Source organism: Linepithema humile, chromosome 2, assembly GCF_040581485.1.
Source record: "Linepithema humile isolate Giens D197 chromosome 2, Lhum_UNIL_v1.0, whole genome shotgun sequence".
Lineage (NCBI taxonomy): Eukaryota > Metazoa > Arthropoda > Insecta > Hymenoptera > Formicidae > Linepithema > Linepithema humile.
Genome location: NC_090129.1, coordinates 34,605,139 through 34,628,514, shown reverse-complemented (window position 1 = coordinate 34,628,514; position 23,376 = coordinate 34,605,139). Strand labels below are relative to the sequence as shown.

At 38.7% G+C, this 23,376-nt stretch overlaps 1 protein-coding gene and 1 long non-coding RNA gene across 3 annotated transcripts in view; one reads left to right on the top strand and one right to left on the bottom strand.

Annotated features, from left to right (window-relative positions):
• Window positions 1-277: 277 nt before the first annotated feature.
• Window positions 278-23,376, top strand: part of LOC105674910 (M-phase inducer phosphatase-like) — a 56,013-nt gene continuing 32,914 nt past the window's right edge. The window contains exons 1-3 of one of the 2 annotated variants that reach the window (XM_012371580.2): window positions 278-687; window positions 2,576-2,865; window positions 14,219-14,264. In XM_012371580.2, coding sequence (XP_012227003.1) covers window positions 641-687; window positions 2,576-2,865; window positions 14,219-14,264 — 383 coding nt within the window. In that variant the 5' untranslated portion in view covers window positions 278-640. Of the gene's footprint in view, window positions 748-2,531; window positions 2,866-14,218; window positions 14,265-23,376 lie in introns of both variants that reach the window. The other variant, XM_012371582.2, reaches the window with a different exon arrangement.
• The window catches only part of LOC136997799 (uncharacterized), a 35,227-nt gene continuing 26,379 nt past the window's right edge, over window positions 14,529-23,376 (bottom strand). The window contains exons 2-3 of the long non-coding RNA XR_010888443.1: window positions 17,307-17,343; window positions 14,529-16,197 (exon numbers count right to left, since the gene is read on the bottom strand). This is a non-coding gene — a long non-coding RNA (uncharacterized lncRNA). The remainder of the gene's footprint in view (window positions 16,198-17,306; window positions 17,344-23,376) is intronic.

The window sequence follows — 23,376 nt, the reverse complement described above, 5'->3', positions numbered from 1 at the left end:
TTGTCTTTAATTAATTTTAATCTATATATATATTTTTTTTTTGCTTTATTTGCAAAAGTAAAAGAAAATTATTAGATTTTGTACAAATCTTTAATTAGTCGACTAAAGAAAGCATATTTAATTTTATATTAAAATATTATCAAAATGTGTTTTATATTTTTTAAAATATGTTTTAATTCTTTTTTATATGTCTAGGTTTCTTAACTCTCCTAACTGAATAAAACTGGATAATATATAGTTATATTACTAACATTTAAATTTTGAAATAGGAAAGGAGCAAGCCGGTATAGAAAGAGGAATTATAACGAACATATTTCTCCTTCTTTCCCCCTCTTGTCCTCCCACCACTTATCGCTTTCGCGCCTGTCTTCAGTGATCCATCGGCGCGCGCGCGAACGCGCCTTGATTTGCGCCACTGTTGGCGACAGTGCGGTTTATCGCGCGGTGTAACTGACGAGCTAGACAACGGTCAGATCTCATATCTCTGACTGTGAATACGCTCTGTCTGCTCCTAATCGTCGTGAATAGCAACCGCGGTGTGCTTCAATTACCGAATTTCGTTCCACTATTGTCGAAGCTCGAGCCTTTTATCACACGTGTTTACCGGCTTTGCGCGGGAAGTGATTGACGCGATATCCGGATGAAGGAAACGCTAGATAATTGCCGCTCCATCACTCTTGTCGTAAGGTTATTCTCCATACCGATCAGCCTCGACCGGTCTTTAATTCTTCTGCAGCGATAAGCAACGTATGTTTTCAATTCCTTTCTGTATGATATTTTTTTCTAAGGCGTATCAAGATTGCATGCTTGACCTTGGCTATGGGTTATTCTAAAGGGTTAATAGCTCGGAAGGAATTTGTTAGAAGCATAATAGTGGCATTATTTATAACAAATTGCAATAGCGATTTATTCATGTTTACAACACTAAAGTCAATCGTAACAATTTTATTACGGATATTACATGTGACAAAAATTTATATTATTTTGCTCAATTCTTGAGTATATTGAAATTTGCAATGCATTGCTGCCAACGTATTGTTGAAAATTTTTTGATTAGATTTCCGATGAGCACTTATGTATTTTATATTCGTCAGTTCACGAAGACAATTTTTTGGAAACACGAAATATTTTTGGTACTTTTTACAATTGTGTCTCATGATTAAGAAATTATTAAGAATCTCATTTTTAACTTTATTTTTTAATCACTTCTAATCGGAAAAATCTTGAGATGTTAAAACTTTCCAAAAAGACATTTATTCCAAGTTTATATCGCAGAATGTATAATTAAATTTGAAGTCGCAAGTATTAGTACATATTATGTATGTTTGTGAGATCTAAAAAGGAAGTTCCACCAAGAGTTTCCGGGCAACGTTAGATCGGTTTTAACGGTTTTGACGAGGAAATGCGCGCGTAATCTTTATCTATAAAGTATCTTGCTGCAGTTGCAGTAATATTTAACAACAATAAATAACAGTAATTAATTAAATTAATGGTAATTAAATTAATGACATAATTATTGAAAAATCAAATTTTAATGCAAGTCTAGTGTATGCGTCTATTTTATACATCGACACTTGCGTGACAATTTAGAACTTAATTAAGTTCTAATTAAGTTGCAGTTATCACCACGCGTTTGATGTTGTACTAGAGATTAAAACAAATTAGAATAAATACATAAGATGTTTCTAGCAAATATATTATTTAGCACATAGCTATATTCGCGATCGCTATATTTTGCCATCTCAAGCCAGCAAATAACGATGTTAGCACGTGACAAATACATAACAACATACATCATAACAAGTATGCTACAAAGAAACTTTGAGGTCACGCGACATGTGCTGGTCAATAAACGCGTACGGAGTTTTTGGTAGACAGTCAAGTAAACGCGCACATTACTTTCTCTGTCTGTTTTTCAAAATTATTCCTCTCGAAAACAATGCAATCAATCGAGCAAAATTTATCGTACATCTCTCATTCTTTCACGAAAAAAAATCTTCGGGCAAAGACAAACAGAAAATGAATAATTAATTAATTGTAGTAATAACTTTAAATAAATTTTAATATAATTTTATTTAATTTGCGGCTTTATTTATGAGACAGTTAATGTAGAGTTTGCAATGTTTTGTTAGTGATATATTTATATATAATTAAAAATATTCTCGAAGTGAATAATCATTGAAACTTTTCGGTATTTTAATATTGATTAATATATAAAAATAGTGATAAATGATAATAGAAAGTTAAAATTAAAATATAACAATGAATACTGATTACAGCGCATTTCTATCATGTTTATCGGCAATCTTTCAGAAAACTATTTTTATAACAACCGTGTTTGATTTATTTTGTCTATAAAAATAAAGTGCAATAACAATATAAATTTTTGCAACTGTTAAAAGTCATGTATACTTCGTGTATCATTAATATCTATGTAATTAACCGCAATTTTATTCGGAGATCGGTTGTCATTGACGAGTATCGCGTTAAGAGAGTTCCCCTGTCAGATAATCAAGATACTAATTATTTAGTGGCGTCTCCTTCTTTCGGATATCACGAGAGATCGTTAACACAGGCGCGTGAGATCTTCTCGTGAGAAGTCAACGTCGCGTTCCTGCCTAACATCGATTCGAGACATCGCGTTTCATTTGCTCCGATCAAGTTGGAAGAACCGACTCACGCTGTCACATCTACGCAAAGTAATATCAATGGAAAATATCGTCGAGATGGAAGGAATGTCTTCGCCCGGAGGATTCAGCGACGCTGGTATGGAAGCGTCGCCGATGTCCAGCATCATCAGCGATCTCTCCAGATCAACACTGGATTCCGGCGGTCCGAAGAAGCGTTCCTTTCAATGTTCAAAAGGTGAGTCACAATTGCGAAAGATGCTAGGTTGATGCGAAAGACTTGTTGTATTTTTCAAGTAAGATTGGAAAACAAAATACGCGGTTTCGAAATAATTTTCATCAAAGTAATAATTGCTAAATTTGTAATCAATTATATGAATTGATATTAATACATTTATAACAATAATTATTGTCATTGGTTTTAATGTACCTTTTCCATCTAAAAAGATAGTTTAATTTTTAAACAAAAATTCGTAATATTATTTATAATTGAATTGCATAGAAAAACGATGACATATCTTTTGCATCAACTTAACATACATTTATGGTTGTTATTTTGATCAATTAATATTATTGAGCAAATTGTCTTGAGAGATTGCATGTATTGTATGATTGTTAGAATAAGCCAATTGAATGGCACATGATATGCGTGATGAAATTAAAATAATAAGACAAATTATAATTAATAATTACAAGTGAATGAACAATATTCTTGAACAATATCATTCGAGAAAGCGAATAACTAGATCTAAAATACAGTGGCTAATTAGCGCCAAAATAATACTAGCAATATTATTAATTTGTAATTCTGGCAGACTTTTTGTCGTGATGGGCGGGGTGGAAGATGTCAAGTTAATTATAGGCAAAACGTATATTGATAGACTGGAACGTGAGAGCCTTATGTCGCATTCGGAAAGGAATTAGGCGGGTTATTCGCTAGGGTTTCCCCGTCCTTCAACGATTTGTGAAGTTGTCTGCCGTCGGTCTGAACCCCGCGAACCCGGTTCGCAGTCTCAGTGTTTCTCATTCTTGTACTTTGTGTTTCTTTCCAGTGCACTTTTCAGTATCAAATTTATTAATCGCATTTGTGATATTCGTATTACAAGACGTTTTATTTAGCATTCTTGTGTATAAAAATGCAACAAAATATATTTATTAATCAATCTGAAGAATCTTTGGAAAATATAAATTTGCAACTATTAATTTTATTGATATATTATAATTTTATCATTTAGCTATTATATCATTATTATACGACGTACTTAAGCGTTTTATTAATTAAATTCGGGAATTCTTTATTAATTGCAAGACATTGCGTTTTACAATTTATTCGCAGATATCAAATTTTTCAGTAGTTCTCAATTTTCGAATAATTGCAACAAGTTAATTAACGTACGCGATCATTGAGCACCTTCTCGCAACTGTGAGGCAAGTAGCTCGTGCCGGGGTTACGCGGACCAGGTGCTCACCTGCTTCTTGTTGGGTGGCTGGTTAGGCTTGGCGCCCCCTTTTATTCATGCTTTCGGTAAAGTCCCGTGGAGGTTCGCATCGTGAACGAACGGCTGGTCCTGCCTCTGTCAGGGTATACGCAGGGCTAAGGACATGGGTAGGGGCGCGCGGAACCGGGAACGGTGCTTTTCGGAGATACTTACGGTACTTAAACGCTATCAGGATATCGACAATCACAATCCCTTTCGATGAGTATCGGTGCGTAAAAAAAATTATTAAACATAATTGTCATTCATTGTGTAATATTTTTAAAGCCACTCTTTAGAAATATATTTCAAAGGATATTTATTTTATTTTATTTCTTTAGTATTTAAATTTTTATAAAATTGCAACAAAATTTATTTATCACTTAATCTCAAGTCTTTTATTTCAAGAAATATTAATTTGCAATTATTAATTTGATTAATAATTTTATCGATTATATTGTATTTTGCTTCAAAATTGAGAGCAATTGATTTTTTATGTCTAATTAATTTAATATAATGTGATAAAATGCAGTAATAATATCTTTATTTGAAATTTTTACATTCTAATTAATTTTATTCACTTTTTCTTCGATTTATCAGCGTAGCAATTTAATCTAAATCGATAACTATTAATAAGGAAATATTCTTAATTATTTGCAATATATATAAACGCACACATATTTGATCAAGCTTGAATAGGTCCTTAAATACACCCTACATGCACTGATACTGACCTACCCTCGTTAGACGTCAACACATCGAGAGACCGTTAAGAATACAGCTGTCTCGCGCGAAAGACTAGAGTCTTTCCGTCTTTGTTCAACTAAAGACACGTTTAACTAAAGGTGACTGACCGATATCGTGACTCATTTGCTTAATATTAATACGATGATCGCGTTCGATGTTTTGATAAAATAAAAAGTGGGCATTGCGAATACGATATAAATTTACTTGAAATTTTACACAGAAACAAGGAGGCAGCAACAAGATTGAACGACAAAATACTATTTGACCGAAAAAGTGACAAATGCGGGAACGTTTTAGTTCGCTTGCTGATAACAATTATTATACCGCGTTATAATGCGGCTTTATTCGACGGACTATTTAAAATGTAAATTTCGCATCGATTATTTCATCCGGATTATCCCGGCCTGGAAGACAGCTCCTTCATATGCAAATGAGGAAAAGAATAATAACGTATATTCCATAAATATGAGCCTCAGTCGAATAAAGTCGCATTATATGCGCTACGGCGGGATCCGTGCGCTCGCGACGCAAAATGCAAAACGTTTTCGCGGCGGCGATCTTTCGCCGTCTTCGATTCGAGAGACGTTATCGTTGCCGTTGCAAATGCCATCGCGCAGCGGCGTGGAAGTGTTGCACCACATGGCGTGTTCCGTTCTCGTCCGTTGCCTTGAAAGTCCGTTGTACGAGGGGTACAACGGAGCGATGGGGCGAACCGGGCACCCCTATACGTGCCCCCGCTCTAGTATTGAGGGCGCTATCCGAGACGCGTGTTACGCCCGATAGCTAGACACCGTAGACAGATACCGTCGACGCCATACGCTGAAGCGTGCCGCTCGCGTGCAAATTAGGTGATCGCCCGATGATGAGCGCATTACTTATGCGCCGCTCGCTTTTTAATTCGCACGAATAATACGAGTCGTCAGTTAATTGAGTAGTAACAAGAATAATGATAAAGCATTTGTGTGTTGGGGAAAACGCGATGCTTAATTACGTGCAATTATATCCAACATGTGTTTTATTGAAATTATGACGAGGATACGAACGATACGCGCATAATTTTTATTTCCTTAAACAACATTTTTATTTTCTACCTTGAACAATTTGCAATGCGCAGTAAAACTCGAGAATCCTACTCTTTATTTATATTTTGCTATATTTATATATAATATACTATATTTATATTTATAGATGTTTTTTATTTTTAAATTCAATTTACATGTTATTTTTTAAATTAAAAATTTCCTAAAATGTCTCGAAAAAGTTTTATGTAAAATCTGTTGTTTTCATTATCACATTCGGCTCACGATTCGGAATTTTTAAATTTTAATTGCCGACTTAAATTCAGCGTCTCACAAAATTTTAAATATATTAATAATTAAATTAAATACGGTTGTATGTGTACATAATCTTATGTAATTTATTTTTTTTTTTTTTCATATAAATGATTTTTCATCAAGAAGTAAACGGAACAAAATATTGATCTTTTAGCATTCTAATGCATTTTCAACATACGATAAACGTTTATTGGGCTCTATAGAAAATGCTTAACGTGGGAAACAACAAAAAATAATAAAAATGACGTCGCAACCGTCAACGTAAAGAATTGAACGATGCAAGCGGTGCTTTTTCGACCAATGCTTTTCCTATCGAGATTTAATATTTAAATGTCCCGAAGAGTTTTATGCTAAGGCAAAGCTAAGGCAGGAAAGGGGGGCGAAGATCGGCGAAGAAAGAGGGAGGAGAATGAAAGAGGTTTTGGTTTCTCGGGGTCCCCAGGGTCCCAAGCCATTAACATATCCTGTAGGGCCGGTAAGGCAGCTCTCGCAATATTTCGGAAGGCGAAGGTTGCACTTTCGCAACCTTTAACGGTCACGCGGGCCGAATTACAAATCGACTCTTGCGAACTTTTTACGCGGATTCCACAGATGCACTGCTGTACATATTACCGCGTTCAAAAATGAAAGAAAAAAAACCGCGATCAAGAATTTACGACGTTGTAGCCGCGAAAACAAACCTTTCCTTGTCGAATTCCAAGAGCGAATTCCGACGCGTCAATCCTTTTCTTTCGTTACCGCGCAGTATCCTAATCAATCGGCGCGTCGAAACCCCAATTACGCGTAGACACGATGCGCGCGCATTCGCTCGACGACGGCCGGATACTTGTACCCTCGGAGTGTGGTTCGCCATCCGAGGATTCCAGTTTTCCCTTCCCGAGATTGCGCCGGAGCGGAGCACCTTGGCGGATCCGTTGGATGAAAAATTCGTTGAGCGCGTGCCGGCTGTACGACTCGACCACCCCTCGTCCGACTACCCTCGCGGCCTACCCTCGCTAATACCGAAAGACGGAAGAAGCGAGCGAGATAGAAGGAAGAGTGACGGGAGCGCAGAGAGCCCGGTTATCGGAACAGGCCGGCCGGCCGGCCGACCGGCCGACCGACCGATCGACCAACTAACCAACCCCCCTGTTAAGCGCTCTCCTTGTCGCCTCGTTTCCTTTTACCTCGGTTTCTCTTGTGTCTGGTCCCCGATGTGTCCCCCGGTGCTCCGTCCCGTTCTCGCAGCTCGCAACAGGCCGCGCGCTTTTTCAACTTTTATTCCCACCGACGACGCTTCTCTCTCATCAGTTATTCAACGTCCGCTCGGCGCGTACTCGCTTTCCCGTTCATCTCACGTTTGAAGACGATGATTAGCGTCGATGTAAACCTTCCGGCCGACGTCAACTTACAACGTCGCGGGCTGTGCCGGAAGACGCATCCCACTGTGTGATCCTCGCGTTTCCAGCAGCGCGATAAAACAGATGCGCCTCCGCGTGTCTGCATGGGAATCTGAAACTCACGTGTGTTATACCGGTTTCAATTTCTGGTTTAAATAGCAGGAATTTCAATAGATTGAATATAATTGAGAAGCTTTAACATAGCGGCAGAAAAGAACTCGCATCTGTGCGAGTGCTTTCATCGCGTTGTTAACATATTGATTAACATTCGCATTCATGCCGTTTCTACTTGCGCACTTCTCACGTCAAATTTATTTCTAACTTGTTTATTTATGTTTATCAATTCTTATATTTCTCGCTGATGTCTGTCGTGTGAAATTTCGCACATGCTGATCTGCTGGCCGATTCAACGGCCATCACTTATCACTTATCACACTGCAAAAAACCGGGACGGTTGCATGGGGTCCGGTCACCCTTTTAGGGCTTTTCGGAACCACATGTGGCCGGGTACACGATGGGCTACAACGGGATGATTCACGCACGCATATTAACTGCAAGACACTGACAACGGTGCCAGGGAATTCATCTAACGAATCATTCTCGAACGGCGTACATCTTTTTTACGAGCGATAGTTAAATCGGTTTATCCGTCGGACAAAGCGGAATAGCGCTCAGGTAAATGCGACTACATTAACAGTACATTGAGAGATACGCGCGTAAATTTGATTATATTAATAATGATAGAAGGACCGAATGGTTGATGTTCGGGCCGATCTTTGTGCTAACGGGAAGACATTAATACCGCGTCTACCTGTAACGATACAGTTTAACGCAACGCATCTCGAAAGAAAGCTATATGGAAGATACAAGTTATCTCGCTATTGTCAAACAAGATTTTAATCAATTTCGAATTTATTGTTATAAGAAAACTGCAACATGCTGTCATTATTCTAAATCCTTGAATTTTCAACGTAAAATATTTTGATAGTCTAAAATTTTATTGAATACTTGAAGCTGAGTAAAGCTAACAAATTACACTGTTTGTTAGAATTTGTTAAATTTTGTTGCGTATAATTGATTAAATCCTTGATATTTTTCGTGAAAAAAGTTTTAAAAATCTACGAACCGAACAAAGATCTCATCAAAGTTTAATGCATTCCGCGCATAATGTGCTTAAATTTATAATTTAAAAAAATTTCTATAGAAGTAGTCAACGTAACCGCCTATCTCTTGCAATATCGTGGACTCCTCTTTCAGCGTGACTCGGTTCCTGCACGCGTACACGCGAGTTTTACGATGTTTTAAGACGATTACGAAAGTTAGGACTCGCAAGAACGTTTCCAGGCGCGAATAAAGGCCGCCGCCCTCGACGGACACGGTGGGGTAGGTTACACCTGTGCGTACATGTTTAAAATATGTAACACATGGTGCGCGCGTTCTATCTCGTTGCACCGCGCTGCGCCGCGTGTCTAGCGTGTCCGACGACGTCGGTGCCGAGGCGGTCTCGCAACATCGTATCACTCTCAATAACGAGTTTACTTATTTTTACGGGCGCGCTATGACGCCAACATTGTCCTAGATTGTCTAATCTTCCATTCGGACGATACGCGCATCCCCCTTTAAATGCAATTACACGCGTGCACGCACGCGTATCGCTCGCGTTGAACAATTTATAGCGCAGTCTGCAACCGTGGCACGCGCCGGTTAAACCGGTCGGTCCCGCCAATCGATATCGGGTCGAGTACGCCCCTTGGTAACAGGCGACACATCTCACATGACATTTCTGTAAAGTTTTTTCAATTAGACAGTTTAGAAGAGGGATGGTGAAAAGATATTTGATTTATCGTTTATACTTCACCGATTTATATTTAACTGCATTAATGATACTCGGAACTTTTCAAGTGCATCGAGGAGCTGTTCGGATGATTTGAATCTTGAGGCTGAACGTCAATTCGGATCTTTCGAGCTGAACTTTATTAAATGCGCGGCATTTCCATATCGAGAGAGAAAGAGAAAGACAACGTGACGATTGGACATCTGCGCGATTAGAGTGAAACGACAAATTTCCAATTCAAATTTCCAATTCTGCTTCAATTGTTTTTATTGCCCAAACCACTCGATTTCTATTTGATTGTTCGTGTGAACGAAGCTACAAAACATTCGGCAAAAATACGGCGGGCTAAAGATCACGCCCATTAAAAGCGGTTAACCGAGGAATCGCATCGGCGAAGGCGCGTAGCGTGACGCGCGCGTTTATGTTCTTGCATATGTAGATATATATATATATATATTCGCTCGCGCCAGCGGCGAACTAACGCCACTTGGGGGGCAGACATATGAGCACACATGGGGCGGCAGTCACCACCTGGCATCGGCGTAGTTGAATACCGACCCACCCCTATACGTACACGTAACTACGTACCCCTGTAAGCGCGGTGCGACCCCAACCCCTCGACTTGGCTCGTGCCGCCTTACATTGTCGTAGGATGTAGGATGTCGGCGACGTTTTCGTTTACGAAAGGGGAGAGACAGACGGAAGGTGGAGGAGAAAGGTCGCGGCAAGACGTTTATTGCAGGCGAAAACCGGGCTTCCCCGATCTTCCTCGCCCTTCGCCGTGTCTCTCGCGTGTGTCTCCCGTTTCTACCCGCCTCGCGCTCGTCCGCTCGCACGCTCGAACTGGATACGCCGATGCGTATCCGATCGCGATGCAACGTGGAGATGTACGCCAGTGACAAGACAAGAGTCAACGAACTTGGCGAGTCTAGCTCAATACGCTGATTGCGATATCGATTACAGGCAAGCCGCCTGTGTCGTACGCATTCACACGCGCGCGCGCGCGCGTACACACGTAAAAAAACAATACGCAACTTTTGTGATGAATGACGGTGCACGTTCACCGGTCACAAGCGGGTAGGGACGACTAGCTAGCTGGTGAGTACTTGCTCCCCCGTTCGACCAATAGCGGGATTCTGCATTGTGAGGGTCGATAGGTTATCGGTTACCCGTGGCTCGTGGATGCCACGTGCGGGTACGTTACATACGTCATTTGTCACAAGTGGTGACAATGTAAATTTTATCTTTCTGCGATAAACGATTTTTCTAATTGAAAATCGTTTTGTTCATTGAATTGTTATTTATAATAAATGTTTAAAATATTATTTGTGCGAAATAATTTGTAGGGATTTTAATAAAAATTAATTTTATTGGTTAAATTAGTCTGTGCTGTATATTAACAAATTTTTTTATGCAAATCTGGAATAAGTTGGTGAATATTTAAATAATATATCGGATTGATTTTTTTGAAATTTTTGATCAACTCAATATTTGATTTTTAAATGTACGATTTATATTTGTTTTCAAATATTTTATTTAACTTAAATGTATCGTCTTTTGACAGTTTAATTGTGACAAATTGAATATTATTCACTGTTCAAATAACTATTGTGAATATTTAAATGAAGATTTGCACACGTCAGGAAGTTTGAACTCTAATTGACGATTTAATCTTTTGCGCGGCTTAAAATATTGAAAATAATTTGTATCTCGTTGGTAACCGATGATCGACGATTCAATTATTATTGTTCGCTGTTAAGATGGGATTAGACAGGATTAGAAAAGGACAGAAAACCATTTCAAATCTAATCAACGTTTACGGAAACGGTTTGTAATCATTTGCGATAAACAATTTAAACAACGATTAACAATTTTACCAAAGTACCATCCGTCTCGTGTTTATGGATACTTGTATCCCATTTTATGGGGCACAGGATCGTGTCACATGTGTCGGCTATATCCAGCCGCAATAACAAAATAGATTTCGGCTTGTACGCTTGTACAGGCTGCTGTTTTATTTTTAACCGCACTTGCGGGATCTGTATTCTTAATCGTATATGAGGGACCTCGTCGCGGGTGACAGAAACGGCTGGCGCGTACGTGTTTCTGGCGTTTGCGCGCGTATAGGAAACGGATGTTAATCTAAAATTAGAAAAGTTCACGATATGTCGCCTTTTCTTCCTTGCGTGGCATTAGTATTACGATTCGGTCTGCTTGCCATGCACGCTCTGCCCCGTGGCTTTGCTCTAGACTCGCCAGAGACTCACGACCGTTGAAGAGTGTACTTGCACATGTTACACAGCCGCCGCCTGGCTGCCGTTTGTCCTGGAATGTCGCGTTAATTAGTGGGAGGGGTCCGATCGTCGTTCACAGTTGACTTTACGCTCGTATAAAGGCCGTGTTCGCACCGACGTTATTATATTAATTTCGGACCGCCAGCATGTGGTTTACTTGAACAAATAGTGACGAGTAGATCAGTGAATGATTATCCTGTTGCCTTTCACGACAATACTTTGTTTACCGACATTTGTCGGTATCTTTGATTATCAGAAATCAATACTCTTTTGCACATTTCGGACTTGATACACGAATTAAAAAAAAAACGAATCTAATATATTCGCGTTCGTAACAAAGTACACGTAGCGCTTCAGCCGTTAAGATACTTTTGCGCAATAGGCAGAGTTGGAGAAGTGCGCAAAAGAGCAGCTAGGATATACTACGAGTATTGGTGCGAGCGCGAACGAAGCGAACCGAGGAAAAAACGTTGAAAGCAGCGATACGTTGAACCGACCTTTTACCAGGCCAAAGGGCCTTCGACTCGGCGCTACGTTCGCCTGAAAATTCGCGTCGTGAATTCATTCTTGTGTTACGTTCGTCTCGATGAACGCATAGAGGCAGAAACAACCGGGGTTATTGCGAGGGTGCGTGTCACGGCGAATGCCTCGACTTCCTGCGGAAATATGTTACGGTGTAAACACGAGAGGTGGCTTTGCGGTTGTTCTCTTTTCAGTCTTGCTCTTACATCCTACTTATTTTTTTGGATTTTTCTATCTACAGGATTTATCATCTCTTAATCTTTGCATCTAATTCTTTTTGTATTCAGTTCCCTTTTGAATGTCTTTTTTTCTCGGATTCAATGCTTAATTTAATGTTGGACTCAATTTCGGTGATCGTTCTCGAAAGGTCTTTGTTCAACTTTTGAAATAGTGATCGGATGTCGATTAGCACGATCAAGTTTTCGAGAAAGTGGCTGAGAAAGGCCTTAGAGGAATCTTTTGTCCAACAGCTCTCCGAGTTGACGGGAGTTAGTTTAAATTTGGGGGCTACGCGGGAGATATTCCTAGCGCCTTAAAAATCCTTGTGCTTGAAATAAACCACTCGGCAGCAAAAAAATATAAATGAGGAAACATAAATCACCATAGTATCATATGTAATTGTCAAGTGTATAAGAATTGCTACTTGAAACAGTTTTTAGCTTATGCTGTTTTCTTTGTTTAAATTTATATTACTGAAAAATATTGTCAATCGACAGAACATTAATATATTTTTTAAACACTAGAAATCTGTTTCTGTAAGAAATCATTACGTTCATATTTTTGCTTGTTTATTGTTTGAAATAAAATAATCAATAAAATGATTTAATGAGATATCCAATATCTCATTGCGCAAGAATGGTACTTAAAAGGATTTTACTTAAATGACTTGTGATTTTCTGAAATTATATAAATAGAAGATACGATATGAAACATGTATGCTACGTGGTAACATTTCATCGTTGAGGATTAAACTGTTGCGTCGACCCTTCGTCTCGCGACACATGAACTGATTAAACGACCGGCCCTTCCCGTCTTGTATTCTTCCGGTCTAACTGTAGGCTGGTCTCGCATTATGTGGGAGAAAGGGCTGTCTCTACGCATCGCACGACGCAAAAGTTAGTATAAATTAATCCATGAATTCGCGTGCTGCTTAAGTATGTAGAGAAATAACAAAAATATTATTAAAATTTTACCGTGATAAAATAAATTTTTATCACGAAAGCTGTTTGAATATTGCAGCTGAAATAACCCAGACGATTATCGTGCGAACGTTTGTCGATACATCAGTTATTATTTATCGTCCATAACAAATGTTTAAAACTATCCCACGATCCGGAAATTCTACTAACAATTTTTTTCGCTCCACGCATACACATGGTACGCACATGCTTTCTATACTACGTTTCTCAAATTTCGAGATACCTGAGCGGCGTTTGCCGCGCGGAGGTTCGCCCCAATTGCAATTTTCAATGAAACCAGCAAGTTACAGATGTGGTGGTGTTCTACGATAGCGACGGCGATGTCGGCGCGCGGCGCGATAATTCTTTAATTCTTGAACGGTGATCATTATCTCTCCACGGCTCCGACCGTTGGAGAGATCGATTGTTATCGGGGGGAAAAAAAAACGAAAGCAATTTTTGAATGGGCAAATAAATGAACGGGCGACCGCGAGACGTGCGCGTGATTTCACGGCGGCGCATTCGTGACGACAGCGTCTGCATCTTTGCATTTGCGGTCGGAAGATTCGCGAGAATAGGGATATCGGTATCCATATAATGCGAATCCTATGAAAGAGAGAACATGTGTTCCCTTTGATAATCACGATTCGCTGGTTCGGTCTTTTGTGCGCGAATATTTTCTGCCGCGCACGAATGTGACATTTATTGTGATTTCTCGCCGCTGACTTCCGAAAGACTGCGATCCCTTTATGAGATTCATTTCGACGATAATGAGTGCCGCTGTTGCAGAGCGTGAATTAAATCTCTCTCTTTCTCTTTTGGTTTCAGGTAGCTGTGGTTCCTGTCATCGCACGAGCGATCAGACGAGCGAAGGGTGAGCTATTATCTTTTTGCATTATTTACACGGAAAAAAGAATTTTGCTATCGCAGCGAAATCGGCGCCACTGATATAAATTTTGACGATAAAATCAAAATTTTTTATAATAACGATATAATTTGTAGATCCGTAAAATTATTTTCGGTAAATTAAATTGATACTCATAATAAATCTCTTTGCTGTCCATTTAAAATTCTGCTACGATTAGCAAATTTTTTTTCCGCGTATACTAAAATATTATCTGTGCCAACTTTAATTTACGATATATTTGTCGTGAAGCGAAATGATTTCTTTTAATTAAAATATCAATCTCTTGAATATATAATCATAAAATCAATAGAAATAAGAAGACTGAAACATTGAGTACTTAAAACGATGGGTTTTAAAAAAGAGTTTATGACAACGATATTATTTATTGTAAAGTGCAAAAGCTGTTATCACAATTGTCAAAGTTGTTTAAACCGCCGAATCTCCACTCTTTTTCTGACGCGCACGTTCGCTCGTGCTCTCGAAACGCGCCGCGGTATTTGATCAGCTATAAAGTAAAGGGCGTCACACGCGATTAGAAATAGTCGCACGATTATTAATCCGTAGAAACGTGTTCTGTACGGCTCGCCAGTTGCGTGAGAATTGCCGTTCGCTTTTCCACTCGTTACACCATCACCAAGGGCTCCATTCATGCTCTCGGTTCATTCATCGGTTTCACCAAGGTCCTTTCTCTCTTTAGACCGAGTCCTCGTCGGTATCGTCAATGTCCTTGTAATGTAGGAATCCAAATGCTGTAGAAACCCCAGACTTTAGTCCAAGCGCAGATCCGAGCCGTTAGATCTCGTTTTCGAGGCCTCTCTGCCCGCCCATCTTCCTCTCACTCGCTCTCGCCATCCTCTCTGTCTGCCCATCTTTCTCTCACTCGCTTTCGCCAACCTCTCTGTCTCGTCCTTTTTTTAATCCGAGATCGGGCGGGAAATGACATGCGCTTGTCGGTAAGCCTTTACGCCACCCACGCTTCTTCCTGTCGATGTTTACGCTTTCGCGTTATAAAAAGGAAAATATTCCGTTTTATTCGAGCTATTTGACACTATTGCAAGCGTATTTTTAAACAAAACATGCTTGACGGCGGAACTTATTTATTTGAATTATTAGACTTTTCAAGTTTTTTTGCTCTTCTTTTTGTAATTTAAATCGTTGTCATTGTCAGTGCTTTAGAACACAATTTTTGCCATCATGCGATCCTGCAGCTTTAAGTACACGTATTAGATCCTATCGCACTAGAGATATTCGAGGCGCTGCACAAAAGAACCGGATATGCTTTGAGAATCACTACACCTACGCCTTTTGTTCTTCGTGCAATCGTGATTTATGGAATAACAATGCAGATTGCTATCATTTAATATATGTGCGCATTATTAATTACTATACTTTATATTGCACAGCGAGACATAAAAACGCGGCAAATATTAATTTGTTTGTCAAATTTAGCGACATGTCTACGTAAAACGTACATTAAAGTTAACTTAATATTTATCGCGACAGCGAAGATGAAGAAGATAATTAATAAAGTAGAAAAGCAGGTTTTCTTTGTTCGTAGGCGAAGAATTTATTTCCTTTCGGTATGCCGCGTTTCTTTAAGGGTCTTTCTTGATGACTATAACCACAGCCTTCCAACCCCCGCCGCACGACCCGCCCTCCTTCTCTTTAACGCTCTTCCTCGCCTCTATTTATCTTCGTATGAAGAGAAGTATACGACTGAAGAAGAAGTATACGACAGAGTCTACTCACGTAGAATGTAGTAGAACTTGTTCTACTACGACGCAATATTTCGAATGGATACAATCTAACGGTCGGAATTCTCAGTTCTCTAATAGTCGAATGCTGGAGTCTGGGATGATTACGTTATCTATTGTCCAATTTCTTTTTCAACTCGCGCAACCTGTTAATATAAATTACATGCATCTCATGTTAATTTACTCTAAAAATAAAATGTGTATTGCAATATAAATTTTTGTATAGAAAGAGAGCTTTAGCTTTTCTTCATTGAAATTTTCTACGCACGATTATATTTGGTTTTATCATTAATATTTAACCAAGCCATCAATTTTCATCACCAATCGGAAATATTTGCGTTAATTTACTCTAAAAATAAAATGTGTATTGCAATATAAATTTTTGTATAGAAAGAGAGCTTTAGCTTTTCTTCATTGAAATTTTCTACGCACGATTATATTTGGTTTTATCATTAATATTTAACCAAGCCATCAATTTTCATCACCAATCGGAAATATTTGCGTTAATTTACTCTAAAAATAAAATGTGTATTGCAATATAAATTTTTGTATAGAAAGAGAGCTTTAGCTTTTCTTCATTGAAATTTTCTACGCACGATTATACTTGGTTTTATCATTAATATTTAACCAAGCTATCAATTTTCATCACCAACCGGAAATATTTGCGTAAATAATCACACTGAAGACAGATAGTACGGCAAAATAATTATCTAGAACTAGCAAGAACAATTTCAAGCGAAACCTGTTATTAAAAGGCGGAAATAAAAACTAACAAATTATTTTAGTAAAGTTAAATTCGCTATTTGCTACAAATAGAAATTATTTTTTATTCTTCTTTTTTGTATATCACTTGCGTCAATTATCGGATGTCAGTACACGGGGAAAAAGATGAGCAGTACAGACATGAATTTTAGGTCGACAGCGCTTTTTTATCGGACAATACCGTGTATTGTACTGCGTATTTCCGGTTGAATCGCGAGGACGCAGCTGATTCTACGAGTATCATGCTTGTCGCCCGCATTAAAGACGCCGCACGGAGGCGAACTTTAAATTTAATCTTGGTATTACGATAACTGTAATGTTTGAACTGCGCCTTTCTCAGGAGGTTCTATCGTGAAAACGCATCACACCGAGCGCCGATAACGATGTTTGCGCGTGCAAGCTAATCGGAGAAATACGAGATCGGCATGCTGTAAGCGCCATGTATATGACTCGTTGGTTTATTAAAGAGAGAAAAAAAAGAAGATTAACTTACGAACGAACTGAAGCGTCGTGAATGGCACAGATCCAAGCTGCGAAAAGCAAAATAAATAATTTGCATTAATAATTTGCTCACAAATATATAAATTACAGAGCAGGAGGATGTAAATTCTAGATTTGGCAAGTTTTTTTGATATTTTTTCGTTCATTGATTCATCTACTCTTTTGTTTCGTCGTCCCTATCTCTGCGAGAAACAGTTGCTTGAAAAATATGTGGGAGGATTAGCGTTGCCTTGTAATTCTACGATAAACCCGTATAGGTCACTAAATTGAATTCCTCAAAAAGTCCCTCGTGACATTAATACTTGGTTACGCTCCGACTCTCAGAAGAGCGGAGAGACATTGATAAGACACGAGCGGAGACAAGAAGTCGCGGCTGAAAACCGCAACGCGATAGCGGAACGTCGTGTTTTGTATGTACTCGCATAGCCGACTGAAGCACGCCCGAGGAAACTTACGCGCGTATCTCGCGGTGAATGCAAATGCTCTCTTCTACCGGCTCCTCTCGTTCCCAGAAGCGTTGTTGAAGCTTCGCCGAACGGCATTCCGAGCGGCGGGTACGCATTGGCCGCCGTTTCCCGCCAAGACGTTCCCGCGACGGGGAACCAGTTTCGGCACGTCGTGTCGCGCCGAAGCCGAGGGAATTCTCCTCAGCTGATCGACGGTGCGAAGCGCCGACACGTTCCTGCTCCTTTTCTGCTTCCTCTGATAAGTTTAAAAGTTTCTTCTGTACTTTCGATAGCGTTAATTATCTTCCGATAGCTTTAGATATTTTTTTCAACCTTCCATTCAACGCCAACGAGTAATCTTTTACGTTTATTAGTATTCTTTCGGCGCTTGCTTTCTTTCGAGCCCGACTTATCTCAATTGAATAATCTCATGATTAAAATGTTCCACTCGTATTATATTCGTGCTATACATTGTTTACACCGGAGTTTCGGTTATTTAGTACAAATTGCGTACGAATATGGTCTTTGACACACTAATAAAACAATCGATCTTTAATTTTAAGCTTGTTAAATATAAATAATTTCTAGTCGTTTATTTTATGATAAAATATTAAACATTACAAATGGTCGAAAATGATCAGAATATAAGAAATTTAATTAACAGATAGATGAATTGAATAAAATTTGCTTATTATTTTTTTAATATAACTTTATTTCGCAAAATTGAGAGAAGTTCGATATTTTTACACTTTATTGAGATATGATGGCTTCTATCACAGCTCTGATTAGCTTTATCGTTGATAGAATTCTAAGAAGCATGTAGTGCAATTCGTAAATCGTTCGATTGATACGTTTACGCGGGAAAAAGAGCGAGATAGAATTCAGGCGCCGTCTTTGCTGATCGCTTGTGACAGCTAGCACGCACACAAACGCGCACGCTCGACAATATCCTCGTTTCGCGTGTCACATTCCGATGCTCGATTTTATTGTACTTTTCCCCTATTAGGATTGCTTTTATCAACAACAACCGCCCGAGGATACCAGAGGAGAAATCTCTGAAAGAGGCATTTTTTCGCAGCACGTTCCCGCGGGGCGTTATACATTGAATAGGGGCGCATCAACGTATTGTTGCAACATGATGCACCGTAGATCGCCAAAGTTGCCGCGCGTTTCTCCGCCGCTTCGACAGAAGGAGCGGCACTCCTCCCCCTCTGTCCTCCCTTTAATCATTCGCCGTTCTTTCGCGGAGAATCCAGGCTCTTTTCTCGACCGGGATGACCGATCTCGGAGATTGAAGAGAGTCGATGTCGGTTCTCAGGTTGGTGTGGGAAGGTGGTGGCCACCTTGTGTGGTACCTGCGCATTCGTAGTGTTGGTATTATACGACGGGGACTTACCTGGCTCAATCCGCCGCGAAGGACAGCAATCGAGCGAGAGAAAGAGGGGGAGAGAGAGAGAGAGTGAGTGAGGCCGTCGAGGGAGGAACCTGCCTACCTGGCATCCCTTTCCGTCCTTTCTCGTGTGTGGTACCTGTTGCTATTAGTTCTGTACGTTTATTGGTTATACGCGTTTATTGGCGCTTCCTTCACTGACAGCCGATTCGCCTTCCATGCGCTTTTCGGAAATCATAAGAATCTAGATTTCTTTGAAAGTAGCCTAATTAAGAGATAAGAAAAACATCTCTCGATCGCTAGATTTACAAAGTCATTTGAGCTCCTCGCGCATGCGCTGTGTGACTCGCATTTACTTATTTTTGGCGACTTAGACTTGTCTTCCAGTATTTCTTAATGAAACTAGTGTTTCTAACAGAAGATCGAATTACGCGCGATATTGGGAGGAAATATATATATTTTTTTTAATTGTATTTTTTAAATGGAAGTTTTCAAGCGACAAGACTGCAAAGGAATCTTCCCGCGTAAAAGAAGCTATTTCCCGCGCAAAAGAAAAATAGGCGGGAATACTCAGTTCTGGAATACGGTCAGTCTTTCAGCGAGAGAGTCTTGTTACGCGTGAACAAACAGGTTGACATCTGCCTACAATATTTATTAGTGAACGTTCGAAACGTCTGGAAACGTCTGGAACGCTCATCTCTTTTAGGATCAAATAACCGAATGTCTTAAGCTTGCGGATATGTTTAAGCGTTTTTTTAAATTACTTCAAGTTTTCATTTTGCAATACACAAAAATTAAATTATCGAAATTTAATCCAATAAAAAGATTTTGTCTATATTATTTGTATAGTAAGTAATTTTTAAGTAAAAATTAAATTTCTATCAAATTTTTAATGACTAATAATTTATATTTTAATCGTTATGCATGCAATTATGCATTTCATGCATCCATATTTACTTGGAAGTTTTTGCAATAGCTACGTGATTCAAATGTACGTGCTGATCAAAAATAGAATATTTAAATGTCTTTTTTTAATTCACGCCGGAAGATGCTCGGGACAATATTTGAATCACTTCGAAACGCACGATAAAGATTTTCGTGTATTCCCGTTCGCAAAATGACACTTCTCGTGAGACCGATTCCACACCACAACGAGGTTGATACTTAAGGGGGGGGGGGCGGTTTTTATATAGAAATACCGAGAATTTGCCGTGCTGTCGAAAACTTGAGAAAGTCCGAAATTGAATATGCCGATTTCTAGGCCTCTCCCTGTTCCCGGGACCGGGTCGGTCTTTTTGCCATGCCATTTATATATCAAGATACACAAAATGGAATGAGGTTTTTACGAGAGAGATTCCCAAGTCTTAACCGTGGCGCGTTTCGTTCCTCTTAAACCGCGGTCTCGGGGGTTGGGGAGAGGAAGAGAAGGCGCACTCAACGGAAGATGAACCGTGAGACGACGAGTCGGGACCGGCGTCTATAGTCCTTTTCGCGTCCATGTGTGCGCGTTTCACATGGGATCCTTGCGTCTAGACGCTGTGCGTGCGCGTGTGCGCGCATGTGTACGCGCCTCTCTGAGGGAGAAAGAAAGCCGGCAAAAAGAAGAAGGGATCAAGGGTGGAGATGGGAGGCCGTCGTCGCATACCTGAAAGCGGGCTTTTAAATCGTTCCGTAGGAGAGTTTTAAAAATGGCTGAGTTTCGACTCACAGTTGGGCATCCCGTCAGCTGTGCGTCCTGCGAGGAATATCAGCTGATTAGGTTTTGGCGGGAAAACGGCGCGCCGGGCAGTATATAACACCGTTCTAGTTGTTCGCTAAGTAAATCATTTTGACGAGCGCGTTATCTCTCGCCCAGAGAAGTTTTATCGACGGCGATTAGACGCTGATTAGAGGGGCGCGCGGATACGCCCTACGGGTCGTCCGGACCCGTGATCTTTTTCACGGTGCTCAAGTAACTAATTATACCGGTTATCGTGGCTCTCAGGCGGCTTCTCAGCCTTGCGAATTTCATCTGATGCAGTTTATGCATTTATACCGAATCGACATTAAATTTTCGACGAGTTATGTGCAGAATTTTGAATCTAATTAATAAGCGACTTAGAAATTAGGACATTGTAGAAAATGAGCTGATTTACGGATTTAATTTGCTGTAAATTTAGATCTTCAACGATTTAGTTACGAAGTCTGCAAAATGAAGCAATATATATTTGTAGAATTATTTACATTTCAAAGTTTATAAAAATAGATAAATAGCGAGTTTTAAAAAAAATGTTTCAAAAATTTCTCGCAACTTTTCTGCAGAATTTAAAAACAAACTTATAAATGATTTTTATGTTTAATGACGAGCCGGGCAAATCTTAAGATTATCTCACCACTTGTCAGTGGTGTCGTAAGGATCATGCGAGGATCAGTGTAAGAGCAATTTAGCAGTCCGATATACAATAACATTGTGGACTCTATTTTTTAACGGATTTTTTTCTGACTCTAAGCGTGTAGATGAAAGCACATCTTTGTCCACATGCCGTCACGAGTAATTTTATTCATAAGTTGATCCCAGACAAGTTTGCTCGGCGCATATTCACCATATCGTGAGAACGCGGATCGCCGCAGTAATTTTATATGATGTTACAGCGAAATTTGTTACATAAATATAACGTATGCTGCTGCTGAGCAAGTTTTGTTTTTCTATAAATTCTTGATGATAAAATTATTCCAGTTCAATGCGATCTCGCGAGTACAACTGCGTTTAGGCTTTTATTAGCTTTTAAATTGAAAATGAAAGCTGTGATGATTTTATCGTAGCTTTACGATCTTCGAAATTTCAAGATATTCGGCAAATTTCGGAAATGCCAGGAAATATCGTAAAACGCTGAGAAAATAGAAAAAACTGCTAGGATATTTCTTTGAACAGCATTATTTATCCTTGATCCTTTCTGCCGGCGCTCTACTTTAAGGGTCGACGGTTTTTGAAGGGCTCTCTTATACAAAATCAGAGGATTTCTATGGTTCAAGTGAACATAAATTCTTTCTTTTAAAGTTAAGTATCTCCGAAACAAAGCGTATTTTTCTATTGTGATTTTTTATTCCTTTTTTCTTAATAAAATATAGCACTTTAACTGAATATTCTTATAAAGTACCTAAACATTATATAATTAAATTCCTCTCGATTACATTTGAAAAGTTTATTTAATAAAGTTAACATCTCAAGAAATAGATTACATAAAATTATTTTTGCAAAGTATACACTTTGATTATTTGATTTTATCTATTAAGAAAACTGATGGTTTTAAAAATCTCAATTATATATCCCTAAAAATCATTGCTGTTATGTAATATAGAAGAAAGAAAACACAATAAGGCATTTTTATGGTAATATAAATAACTGACATTTCAAATTTAAGTCAGTTAATCTTTTTTTGTTTTGCTTTTTAATCATTTTAAACGCAAATGACAGGGACGGAAGGACGAACGGAAGGACGAACGAAAGAATAGTATGGGCTTTGTGGCATTTGAAAAGAATTTAATATGGAACTAATTTAACGCAAACTTACGATTTGTTTAGAGCATTTTCGATCGTTTTTCGCTGATGGTTTCTGGATAGATAAAGTTTTCGCAAAAATTTTTCAAATTTAAACGAGAGGAAAATTTCCAAGATGAAAAAAGAATGTTGGCGCGTTTGATGTTTTTGCAGTACCAAAGTAACATGGCTATTTCGATGGCAAGTTTAAATGCACTTTTGTGTAATGGTAGACTTTTTACGAATTTATTAAAACACAATTAAATAATGAAAGCTTAAACGTTAATGTTTGTTTAAATTAAAAATTTTTTATTTCACATGTATTAAATTATTCATGCATATGTTAAATCATTCAAAAATTTTAAATCATTCAAAAAATGAAAGTTTAGCTTTTTATTGTAAAAATATGGAAGAAAATACAGTAAACAGTTACCGTCATGAATATTGAAAGAAAACAGAAACCAGATGACTCTCAAGATTTAAAAGTGGGGTCTATATTTTCAGAAGGTTCCCATGGATGATATTTCATGCTATTACAAAAATGAGTTACATTATGTAAAAATGGTACACCGTTCTGTTATATTAGCAAAATGAATATATATATATATATATATATATATATATATATATATATATATATATATATATGTTTTTTTAATTTACTCAAACAAACCAAAATTCGCTTGCGCATTAATTATCTATTATTCGC